The sequence below is a fragment of the Microchirus variegatus genome (genome assembly GCF_963457635.1).
Source record: "Microchirus variegatus genome assembly, chromosome: 17".
Lineage (NCBI taxonomy): Eukaryota > Metazoa > Chordata > Actinopteri > Pleuronectiformes > Soleidae > Microchirus > Microchirus variegatus.
In genome coordinates, this window is record NC_139818.1 from 598,497 (window position 1) to 611,181 (window position 12,685).

The 12,685-nt window shown below is 43.9% G+C and overlaps 1 protein-coding gene across 1 annotated transcript in view; it reads left to right on the top strand.

The window, feature by feature from the left end:
• Window positions 1–295: 295 nt before the first annotated feature.
• The window catches only part of kiaa0825 (KIAA0825 ortholog), a gene marked incomplete at its 3' end in the record, with an annotated part of 103,208 nt that continues 90,818 nt past the window's right edge, over window positions 296–12,685 (top strand). The window contains exons 1-5 of the mRNA XM_083904222.1: window positions 296–431; window positions 6,481–6,646; window positions 6,916–7,104; window positions 7,228–7,395; window positions 7,503–7,827. Of these exons, the coding sequence (XP_083760348.1) occupies window positions 301–431; window positions 6,481–6,646; window positions 6,916–7,104; window positions 7,228–7,395; window positions 7,503–7,827 (979 nt within the window). The 5' untranslated portion in view covers window positions 296–300. The remainder of the gene's footprint in view (window positions 432–6,480; window positions 6,647–6,915; window positions 7,105–7,227; window positions 7,396–7,502; window positions 7,828–12,685) is intronic.

Below are 12,685 nucleotides of genomic sequence, written 5' to 3' on the forward strand. Positions count from 1 at the left end.
TCCCTCCGACAGATAATGATGCTCTGAGGAAAGACGAGGAGAACTGGAAGATGATCAGCTTCATTGTGTTTCAGGTCCTCCAGGTGCAATTGATTTATGCCTGTGTATAAAACTCCTGTTTGAGGACATTTCAAATGACTGTATTACACTATTGACACACAACAATAATAACACAGCTCAGCGTGTTGGTATCAGCCCACACTGGTGATTAAATCCTGACTTTAGTCACTAATGATCTGACGTCTTCTTGACATGATTTTAAATGTCTTTTACATCCTGGTCCCTGCAGAGCAGAGCAGTATGGAGTGGCCCGCTGACTTTCCAGATGATCATGCCTTTGTGGAGCTGCTGCTTCCAGGTGTTTCCAGTGATCTGGACTTTGAACAGTTCCTCACGGACACGGAGGAGAAGCTCAATCTAAACGCCAACAGGTCAGTCACAGCTGCTCCAGTTCAAGAGTTTCATGTCAGCTTTTTGTCATCGGCACTGTCTGATTATTGTTCACAGAAACCTGATGTTGTAACATTTTAATTCCTCTTCTATTCAATGTATTTAATACTTGTTTTTGGTGTGAAGAGAACCACAGAATTATGTTGTGACTCTGCAGACACAGAATGTAGAAAGTATTCAGGTCTAAGCCTAAGTGTGACAGTGCAGAAGTAACAGGACATTCATGTTGCTTTATGTTCTTGAATCTAAATATCAGTAAATAAAACAAGTATATATCAGTTTGTAAAATGTGCATTTGTTTAGCAGGAAAAGTGCTTTGTGCAGAATGCACAGAGGAAAATCACTCTCCTGATGTGCAGTGTCTTCAGTATCTAGTAAATAAGCATCCACGCCTCAGTGTGGTCGTTCACAGATAAATCTGGGTTGTTTTGTTGTTTTTCATGTTCATGTATAAGCACTAGAGTAAAACTCTTAGTGGAAAAACATGTGGTTAATCCTGTGAAGACCTCAGGTCTCATAAGAGTAACTCACATCCATCTTCAGGGTCAGCACCAATTCAGATAAAAGGTGGTTACTTTCTATTTCTGCTTAAGTGGATTTGGGAGTGAAATAAGATTCTTAAAGATGGAATTGTTTTCTTTTTTCAGGATGGAATATTTGAAACCTTTGAAATTTGAAACGTGTGACAGTAATAAATATTATTCTCAAACCTCTTATACCAAGTATCATCTGAGAAAATATTTAAGTAACAACATAATCACCGTAAAGAACAAAGTCAGATACAGACTTTTCACAGGAGGCAGATATTCTCCCACCAGAAGAAACTGGACTTTTAAAGTAAAGTTAATAAGTTAGTTAGATTGAAATTCCACTAAATTAAATTTCTCAAACCCAGAAAATACAATTGCGAGTCAAACTACTACACAGCAACCACACAGGAGTTTTTTAAACTGACGAGGAGACCAACTCTCAATGGTGCTCAACATGCTAACAACGAGCTACATGCTAAAGCAGAAACCACCAAGAGGTTGTACTTTCCCTCACAGAGCAGAGGTGACACTTGAGCTGGTCCAGTTCAGTGTCCACTGAGATGGAGTCTGAAGACATGTGTCCATCAGTGATGGCAGACGGAGACAGTTTAGAGAAGTCTTTTTTTCAGCTCTTTTATGATTGGTGGCGTCTGAGGGCAGATGATGAAGGACAGGCTAAATGTAGTAAGTGAACAAAGCCTCTCTCTGGCACCATTAGTGTCTGGGACTCATCCCTTCTTCACTCTCTCTCTCTTTCTTTCCTTCCTCTTTCTAAATGGGAACATAATAATTGAAGATTCCACATCTTGAAACGAAAACCCTTGGGTAGATAATTCAAGGCTTATTACCAAAGGCCAGGCCATTTTTCTGCTTTCTAAGCATTAAAGGGTTATTTTGTGTTCCTGCAGATGGGAGAGGGATAACCATTATGAGAACAAAGCGTCCGGATAATGGAGAATAGGGCTAAAAATAAGGCAATCCTCCCTGCACCGTGGGGGACCACTGGTCAGTGTTTCTTGCTAACCTTCCTCCTGGACTTGTTCAGCTCCTCTAGCGTCAGCACACACACACACACACACACACACACACACACACACACATACAGACCTTTCTTTGGCTTCAACCTTGGTGGGCTGCAGACGCTCATACACACCCAAACACACACCCACAGCTCACTCACCTGCTTCCTAATTGACTTATCAGTGTCTGGGACAAATTACGGAAGTGGAGGAGAGGAAAGGGAAACCCAGAGATAGGAGACATGGAGCTGCCCACACCCATGAAGCACTGTAGGCAGTTTATGGGTCAGAGTGAGTGGCCTGCTCCCACCTCTCAAATGTCAGAGATTTCCCTCCTCCCTAATTGAATGAGATGAAGATCGGCTGACAACGGAGCTGGCTCCCCCAAATTGAAATGCTGTAATCCATTAGTTTTCATCAGATGGGACAGTGGCATGGAGAAGGGCTGAGTCGGGAGTGTGGAGCAGGAACGTGGGGGGGGGGGCACCAGGAAAAGACCTATAATGAAGTGTCAGTGCAGGCCTGTGCACTGCAGACAGACTCCAGTTTCACACTGACAAGGCAAATGGCTCTCACTAGTTTGCTGCCAATCTTGATCAGTGTACAATATCAATACTTTTAAATGTGATTCTTTGTGTGTAAGGACTTCTGACTGAGTTCCCTTTCACTGAGCAAAAATACTGATCTGTAGTCCTCGCAGTATGTCGCTAAATTTGTGTTTAGCTGTGCGTGACACGTGTGTTAAGTGAAGTAAGTATATCAGCTGTAAGGTTCTCTGGTATCATTGGGGGTGGGGGGGTCACTAAGTGGTCCGGGCCAGAACAGGATCTGTTTTCAGCCTGTTCATTCAGGCCCATTCACTGCTCCTGCTCTCACAGAATGGGGCCTTTTGATGGAGCAGATATTTTGGCAGCGACTGGAGCTTATTTGAAAAGGATCTTCCTGCCCCTGTAAGCCCCCCCCACAACCCCCCCCCCCCTCCACCTCCTGTAGGGGAGCAGAGCGCGACAGACAGCCCCACAGCAGCCCACCCACGTTAAATTAATTCTGACAAGGAACTTAAGATAACGTCAAAGCGCTGACTAATCGTGGGATTGGGTTTCTGTAAGTCAGGGAGCTGTGAAATGTGCCATCATATCTAATAAAAGACCTCCGGTTGCTCCCTTTCTCTCAGCGGTGGTGAGGCTTTGGGGGGGGGGGGGTCGAGCTAGACTGGTCTGAAAAACAATTAGATTCCACTTTAGCAGTGAATGTGTGTGTGTGTCAGTTAGACTAAGATGATTGACATGTTTGTCAAGAGGCCTAAAGAATCCTTTCCTTCCAGTTTCCTCTCCTCTTCTCTCATTCTCCAAGTCTTTTGTTGATTTCCGCGCCGCCATTTTTGCCATTACGGGTTAGTCCATTGTCGTCTGCAGTCGGAACGCTGAATGGTTTTATTTCCTGTGACTCCTCTGTTTTCCACCACTTTTCCTTTCCTCTGTCTCTGAGCTCTGAGCAGTGGAAGTCATCAGGTTTGGAGCTAATCCGGCCGAGTTGATTAGGCTGCAGGTAGCTTTCACGCCGGGAAGGCAAAAGGTCACAGTGTTGTAGAGAACTGGATGGACTTCTTGACACAGACCATCCACAGTGACTTTACAATTTACAGCACACAGCCCTAAGGAGGCTAATCCAAAGGCGAGGGTAAAGAAAAGGAAATGAGGAAAGTTTTGAGGAGGAAGGATGAAAGAGGGTGGTGTGGTGGAGACACAGCTTCAAAATGGAACAAAAGAAGTGCATGTGCTGTTGCTGCAGCCATTAATGTACATTGTTATGAAGAGTGAAGGCAAGACGGAGATTATTGGAAGTGGAATACGCCTGAAAGCAACACTTCTTTGTTCCTGCAGACTCAGTTTGGGTTCTGTTCTCATATAAATGGAGTTGTAGAGGCTGCAGTTATATCTGGTCACGTCTCTAACGAGGTGGATGTTCTTTAACGCTGCAGTTTAATCTGACCTTAACTTTGTAGTTTAGCGTACCTACATTTTCAAATTTGATTTTAAATGAACTTCAGAGAGTGTGTGTGCAGCGAGCCACAGATGGAAGCCCATTTGAAACCTTCTGTCTGTGTGAAGTCCTGGGGTGGAGCCCAGAACCAACATCCATGTTTATGACGGACTATAAACACACATACAGCGCTCTCTGCTGCACTTTAATCTGCAATTTCTTTGCAAGGCCTGGCATATGACAGGAATCTATGCCAGAATATTAATTTGATGACATTTCCTACTTCTGCACTCATTCATAATGTGCATTTCCTCTCTTCATATTAACCCTCGGTGATCTTTAAAGGGATGGGATAATGTTACATTAGTATTTTAGGTCATTTTCTGAAAAACTGAACTCTTATTAAAGTCACACAGTGTTCACACAGAAAAGACCAAGCAGTCAGAGCATGTGTTTCATGGTTTTTAAGCTGAATTTGATTTGTTTTTGGTATGTGAGGGCCACCATAGTTCCTCCATTTTGTTTTTTACAAATCCCACCTGTCGATGTCACTAATTCTAACACATTGGACCTTTAGTCTGTCAATGATTGAAGACAATATTGTGTAAATGAACATACAGTATATAGTTTTACTCACACACAGCTATTCCAATGTCTAACATTAAACTAACCATAGCCCTAAACTTAATCGGTTCCTCAGACATGAAGTTCTACCTCACCAGAACCAGGTTTTTGGTCTTTATGAGGTCTACTGGTCCTGCCATAAATAAAATAAATACAAATACATACACACATACACACACACAGCAAAGCAGGGAAACAACATAATAAAGTCCTATTAGAGTACTGACCCCTTTATAATCAGGGTTTCTGTCAGTTTTCTGTCAGTCAGAGTTACAGTGAAGAGATGAAAGTGATCTGCATCATTTGTCCTAAAGAAGAAGACGGAGAGATGGAGGACGATAGTTAAAGCCAGAGAACGATAGCGTTAGGCAGTGTTCAGTCTAGAGGAGAGTGGTTTGAAACACTCTATAACATTTTATCCCCTCGCGTTTTTCCCCCACTGAAACCAAAGTGTATCAGATTGAACGCTTATTTAATGTGTTGCCATTGTAAGACATCTGGATGTGTTCATGGCCCAGGAGCAGGCAGGAGGTGCTTTATAGACCTACACACACACACACACACACACACACACACACACACACACACACACACACACACACACACACACACACACACACACACACACAGACATAGACATGCAACTGCAACTAAGTGATATTTGCATTATTGATTGATTATTTGAGCAGCAGTTTTTGGAATGTTGAAGTTTCTTACATACATCATACGGTCGTACTATGCAATCATTTGCATTTCAGTGGACAACATACTCAAATCTGCACCTTCCATAGACTGAATATAAAAATGAATGTTGTCTTCCATTTTGAAAGTGAAACCTATGAAGTGTGGTAGGAGTCAGTCACCAGGGGGCGACTCCATGGTTTGCAAAAAGAGCTTCTAATTCTAAAAAATGTATTTCTAAATGTCAACATTTTCCTGAGGAGGTAATGTCTCAATCAATCTTTATATTTACTGTATATATATATATATACACACATGTGTGTGTATAATGTATCATGACAGAGTTTCCATAGTGGAAACATAAGGGTTTACCATTCCAAACCCCACTGCACTGCCGCTTTGTGGACTCACAACTCTACAGGAGATCAGCGACCTCCACCTCTCTTCTATTTTTAAAGTCCTACTGCGATCTGCACGAGCACATAGACGTGTTCATGTATGCAGCTATGGGAACATGAGTACATTTACAGTACAAACACAAGAGCAGCGCTCATGTTTAATTATGCAGGTATGAAACGTCACAAACACACACACACACACACACACACACACACACACTAGCACTCGCCGTCTGACATAAATACACATGCAAAGATTTGCATGGAAATGACTGAACACATGGAGCCTGAAGATGTCATTTCTAATCTGTCATATTACAGCAGGGAAACGGAATAGCTGATGCAGCCTGTTCAAATCAAGAGAGCTGTGTTTGTGTTATTTGTGTGTGTGTGTGTGTGTGTGTGTGTGTGTGTGTGTGTGTGTGTGTGTGTATATCAAAAGGAAGACGTAAGACGGCAAGCGGCGTACGTCTGAGACGCCTGTTACGCCACTTCACACCAGATGCTAAGCACACACTCACACACTGATATACTGATGTCTGACTTCATTACTGTTGATGCTTCAGTATCCATGTGTGTGTGTGTGTGTGTGTGTGTGTCCCAAATGTAAAAACCAGTGCATTTTGTGTTTTTGAAATAAATGGACTTCAGATATGTAAGCCATGAAGCAGGACGTGTTTTCTGGTCCATGTGAAGGACTCTCACAGTTCACTGATGATTCGTCTTTGTGCAGATTCACTAAACCTGAAGAATCCTAAACTCAAAGACTTACTCATGCATTTCCTTCTCACTCAGCATTGAGCAGCAGCTGAAGGAGATCCAGGCCAAAATGGGAGAGTCTGAGACAGGGGAGCGCCCGCCCAGTCCCTCACAGTGCCTCCAGTGGTTTAGCCTGAGAATGCACAGTGGCAGACCTGCAGCCACGGGACAGCAGGAGACTGTGGACTTCCTCAGAGCTTTGGTAATAACACATCACCACACTGATGACAAAGATATTTGCTTTAAATATTTCACAGATGATTAAAGTGTTTGAAGTGACTGATCTTTATGATGATGTTAATTAACAGCACTGACCGTCTGTTATTAACATGAAGCTGTTGATCTTCAGATTGCTGTTGGTTTTGTGAGGAAACTTTTCAGTGTTATTTCTGAACTGTTGTAATGTAGCTACTGAAACACTCAAATCTTATTATTTTGAAATAAACGTCTTTATTTCTCTGTCCCTTTCAGCAACAGTACCTGAGATCTGAAGACGAGGGGAAAGAAGAAGCCACACTTGAGTTACTGCTGAACCTTTCTGCCCAGTGTGGCGTCTGCTTTCCTTCTACTCCGTCTTCTTCCTCCTCCTCCCTTCATCCTCAGCTGAACTCACCCTCCATCAACCTGCTTCATACAGTCAGTGATAAAACCTCAGAAGAGGTAACACAACATCATTTTATCAGTATTGTATGTATATAATAATATGTGATGTGGCAGCTGAACACATTAAAATAACTTCAGAAGTCCTGACTGTAACGCTGTTGTTTCTGTAAATCTTCTAAGATCCAGGAAGTATGGGAGGACGTGCGTCTCCAGTTACGGCGCCACCTTCTGGACCGGCTGTCTTCTCACAGCCCAGATCATCATGTTCTGTCCGTCCCTGAGCGAGTCCACTGTCTGCAGCAGCTCTTCTTTCTTTACCCAGAGTCAGAGGTTCTCACACTTTACCAGGTGCTAATTTTTCACTCATTTCCATCACGACAAATGCAGTTGTTGTTGTCTTAAAAACAGTGTCAGTTCCCTGCATCAATATTCATATTTAGGTTTGATTGATCCAGGGCCAAAGAAGCCAGTCTGTGCAGGCTCTTCTGCACTCCACACTGAGCTCCATCCAAGGAGCTGAGGCTGGATTTGAGAGACTTGCTGTGGGTTTCTGTTTGCTGATCCCTGATCTGACTCAGAGGCTCACAGAGGAGCTGCAGGTTCTTTCTGGACTCACAGAACCACACAGCGTCCTGGCTTTCCTTAATGCAGCTTACTTCAGGACTGTGGCCCAGCAGCTGTCCTCTCTGGTGGAGCAGGAGTGTGAAATGGCTCTGAAGGACAACATCACGCTCAGTGGCAAGGTCAAAAAACATTCAGCCAGGTCACGGGCCACTGTGGGTGAGTTGATATTCAGCTCTTTTTCTTTCTCTCATTATTGTTAGAGTTGATGCAGAAAATAAAGGAAATATATCAGATGGAACAAATAAGAAAACAGACATATATTTATATTTGAGGAATACTAACATACTCTGAATCAGGCAATCATTTAGTTTTCTTCCCTCTCTGCGTTCATTGTTTCTGTTCCCTATGTTTCTTTACTTACTGTCAAAAATAAACATGATGAATATAAAAATCATGATCCAAACACAGTCACTGTAACATAAATACAGACTAAATATTCAGTCAAATAAAAGAATAATTGACATTGACTCTTCTTATATGTCGATATATAAGTGATCAGTATTGAGTCATTTATTCTCTCATGAACATTGGACTGATTTGACATTGGTCTCCTCCGTCTGTAGTGCAGTGTTTGTTGTTTCCTCTGTAATTGCTTTTCTTTTTCCTCCTTCCTGTCTGCTTCACTTTCTCTTTACCAACAGAAAGAATAGAGCAGCATTTCCAAGGCCAGTGCTTCCGTTCAAACTACTTCTGAACACTTAACACGTACTTTATCTTTGACTTTGATGACCCTGATCCCACGTAGTATTCAAGGGTTTGTCGACGGTGTGTTGAAGCGTGTGTTGAAGGGTTAATTCACTTCAATAAAACCTATTTGGTTATATGTGTCTTTACAGAAAAGCCAATTAACTGTGAATGAATGACTAAAACATAAGAAGGCCAGCAGCATCATCACTCAGCCACTCGACCAGAGAATCTGAATGATCTTAACCTTCTTCTGCTTCAGAGCAGCATGTAGTTGTTAAGTAGGAGTCGTGAAGGGGGAACTTTGTTTTGACCCCGTTGTGAAGGAAACAAAAGCACAATATGAAGAAGTGTATTTAATATTTGCCGCCTTTGCAGAGGGCGTCGCTGTAATTGAACGTGCCGTGATGTTATTGACTGAGACGAGAGACGAGCTCGTGCCTTCACAAGCGCTGTCACTTTTCATACTCACTTCCTCTCTCTTTGTTTCATATTGGCCTATTTACGACTCGCTGGGGGTGAAAAAAAGTGCGTGAGCCATTGTTTACTTTTTTAGAAACGGTGAACATGTCAGTTTCCCTGTGGAACGCTGAGAGGATGCTTTTACATCTGCCATTCTCCCATAAACACACCACCACCAACACCACCAGCAGCAGCAGCCTCACTTCTTTTTTCTCACCCCTCTCTCTCCATCTCCCTCTCTGGTTTTTCCTTTGCCTCTCCTTAAACGTGAGATGAGAGGAGGCAGCCAGGATAATTGGCCATGCGTCAGTTGTGCTGTTTGATCACGTAACGTGGCGGAGGCTACACACCTACGTGCCGCTCAACAAACCGTCAAATGTAGCACCGGAGGCAGAACACGGCTCCAAAGGGAGCGGGGGACCCGTGCTGTGTAATGATGGTAAAATGGAGCACTTTTGCCTCTGTGTGTGTGTGTGTGTGTGTGTGTGTTTGACTATCAGCTGCAACACAGCTTTCAGAGCTACAACTGGGATTACATTTTTGTGTTGTTCATGTTTTACCCCCCCGCCAAACAACTCAAGAACCCACATAGTCACCGCCCCAAAAAGCGCCCGTGGCTCCTAAAGAGCCAGGGCTTGAACGTTAATGTATAATCTGCTTTCACACTTTACTGTGTCTGTGTACTGTACGCTACGCCCATAATTGTCATGTCAATTATAACCGTGCTTAGAGAAAGTGAGGATCTCTCGCTCCTTCCCCGCTGTGTTATTGTTGATTTCTGCAGAAATGTATTTTGATAAGCTCCCACAGCAGCAGCTCTGTCAAACCACTCAGGCATTTAACAGCGTTCATGGCCACATCTGCCTCCTCTGACTCTAAGGTGTCGGCCTGAGACAGATGTGAAGGGTCTCACCCTGCACCCCCCCCCCCGCCCCCCCCGCCCCCCCGCACCCAGCTTTTTGTTCCTGTCTTCAATTCCTCACTCTTTTCTTTTTCCCTTTCTTGTCCTTTTCCAATTTCCCTGTAGTTTTCCAGGTGTAATGGGGTGAGCAGTGAGGCTGAGGCTGGGGAGTGTGTGAGAGACAGGCTGGCTGCTCAGGAACAATACAGGCTTTAAACCTCACTGACACACCTCACTGCCTCTACAGGGGAGTGGGTGGGCCGAGGTGTGTGTGTGTGTGTGTGTGTGCACCTGCAACCTGCAAATACTGGATTTTACAGCTTTTCTCTCCACACTCCACCACATTATCTGTGACTATAAACACATCATTTCAATAACGTTAAAGTGAAACGATGTCAGATTTGCTCTTGGGTTCCCCCACAGTCGGTAAACGGTATTGTTTGTCACAGCTGTCGTATGTTGTATTTAACCGTATCTTCATTTCATAGCATTTTATACAAATATAATTACATGAGAAGTTTGATGCTCAGGCTCTGACGGAGGTGACATACGTTCATGTAGCATCAAGGAAAACTTGGAGTTTGAATGGAAGTGTGTGAGAAGCCACTCCTCACAGACTTTATGACGTCTGTAAACATTTCCCTGAGGAGTTCATGGTCTCAGCTCTTAGTTTCAGCTCCTCTTCAATAGAACACAGTGTCAGTTTTGTTAGTTTTCTTCCCATTTAGAGGAAAATAGACGATAAAACACAGCATATATGGTTCACACTAGTGTGATTGGCAGCTGCTATTGTCCAATAAGAATATGGCAAAATATCAACATGATTTTGGAAGATTCAAAATGAGTTCAGATTCTTAGAAATTAAATCAAATGACAATGCTGGATATTTTCCTCTCTAGTCTTAGTGTGGACATTTTCTCTCGTCCATGCAGCGGAGTGTGTGAGTGTGTGTTCAATCACCTTTGAGCATATGGTGTGTGTGTCTGTGTGTCTGTGTGTGTGTGTGTGCGTGTGCGTGTGTGTGTGCACTAATTGCAGGCTCACAGAAAATTGTGTGATCAAAACTCATTTAATGCCTCCCTTTTAAAAATGTGCTATCAGTGATTTGCATATGCATGTGTGGGAGATCCCTGTTTTTGTCGCACATCAAAAGCTTTTATTCCAACTTCTCTGCACACACACGCACACACACACACACGCACACACACACACACACACACACACACGATTTATTCCCCGACAATGGAGCGCAGGGGTGAAGGCGAGGTTGTGAATTCCTGTTCAAACACTTTTAGCCTCATTCTGATAGCAATAATTCCACTTCCACTTGCACTAATTTCCCCATATGACGACGTCGGCAGCTCCCTATAGATAAAAAAGGATTGAGTTAGAAGAACATGTATAGCAAGCACAGTCACCCCCACTGCACCCCCCCCCCCCTCGCCCTTTCTGGCTCTTTGAACTCTTTCTTAGAGAAAGCACAGCAGCCTATTCAGCGGGGAGAGAGGCTCTGCAGTGATGCGAGATAGCTCGGCTGAAGCTCTGACTGGCACTGGAGGTGCTTGTGGGGATTGAGGCTACTTGGGAATGGCGTTTGTTAATATTTAATAAGAGCAGCTCCTCACTAGATCATATCTCTGCCTGGGTTTATACACACTGTCAGCCAGGAACGTGCACCCGCATGCTGCCATGTAATTATGTGCAAGGTAGGAGGGTTAGTGTGTGTGTGTGTGTGTGTGTGTGTGTGTGTGTACATGTGGCATGCTTCTTCCAGTTTATAGATGGTGCTTTTTCATGCAGCTCTCTCTTCTCTCTGTCCTTGTAGATGCTGCTGAGACGGCCTTGTTTAAGAAAGTTACCACACAGTGCAAGTGCTTGTTTACTAATCTCAATGAGAAGAACTGGGTCGTTGCTCTGTGGTTGTGTCCAGGTGTGTGTGTGTGTGTGTGTGCGTGTGCTTATTTTCCTCTAAATCATGGATGCAATGAAATCACAGACAAGAATATGTTTGGCGGCCCTTGAGAATGTGTATTATGCATGCCATTTATTTTTTTTCCCCATTTCCTGTGAGTGGTCACAAAAGCTTTTGTGTATCACTCTTGAAAAGCTCAAGGATATGAACATTTTCCTGGCACCTTCTATTGAGAAAGCTCATAGAAAAATGTCTGGCATATTGAGAGCAGCCAGCGCTGATGAAGAGTAAGTGTGATTCGCCTAGGGCTTGAAAACAATAATGCCAACAAGGACGCTAAACAAGTGGGTTTTAATGAAATGCTCCCATCTAGACAATACATTCCTCCCTGTTCTTCATCCAGCCTGTTTGGTTCAAGTATGCGGAGGAGGCCAAAGAAATTGTAACCCCTATCTCGCTGTCACTGCAATTTTCACCACAAAGAGAAGAGAACACAAAGACAGAGCCGGAGGAGAAAAGAAAAACAAATATGAAGTGCAGGAAGGTTTGTCCTGTTCCTCTGCCGTCAACACAAACACCTCCTTCTTTAATTGAGATATCACATAATGCTACTTTCCCCTTCTCTGAAGGGCAGGTGGCCCCTGCTGTGGACTGGTTGGACAGCACCCAAGGATACGGCCTCAAGAGACTGGGGCTTGGGTGGTGTGTGTGTGTGTGTGTCTGTGTGTGTGAGTGTGTGCGTGCATGTGTCAGAGTGTGTATTTGGAAGTCACAGCAGGAGGCCTCCCATAATAAGGCTGTCTGAGCGAGCAGTCGGCCGCAACTGACGAAGAGGAGCCCAGCTGTCACTGGGCCTGGCAGGCGGTCCACAGTGGCTCACAGTGGCTCACAGTGGCTCACAGTGGCTCACAGCCTCCTTCTATCCACATACACATTCATGCACAGAAGTGGCCCACGACACCCACACGACCCTGCTTGACATCGTATGAGATGAGCACACAAGGAGGCAGCGACACAGAGAAAACACAGGGACAAAAATAAAGAAAGTGCTCAGA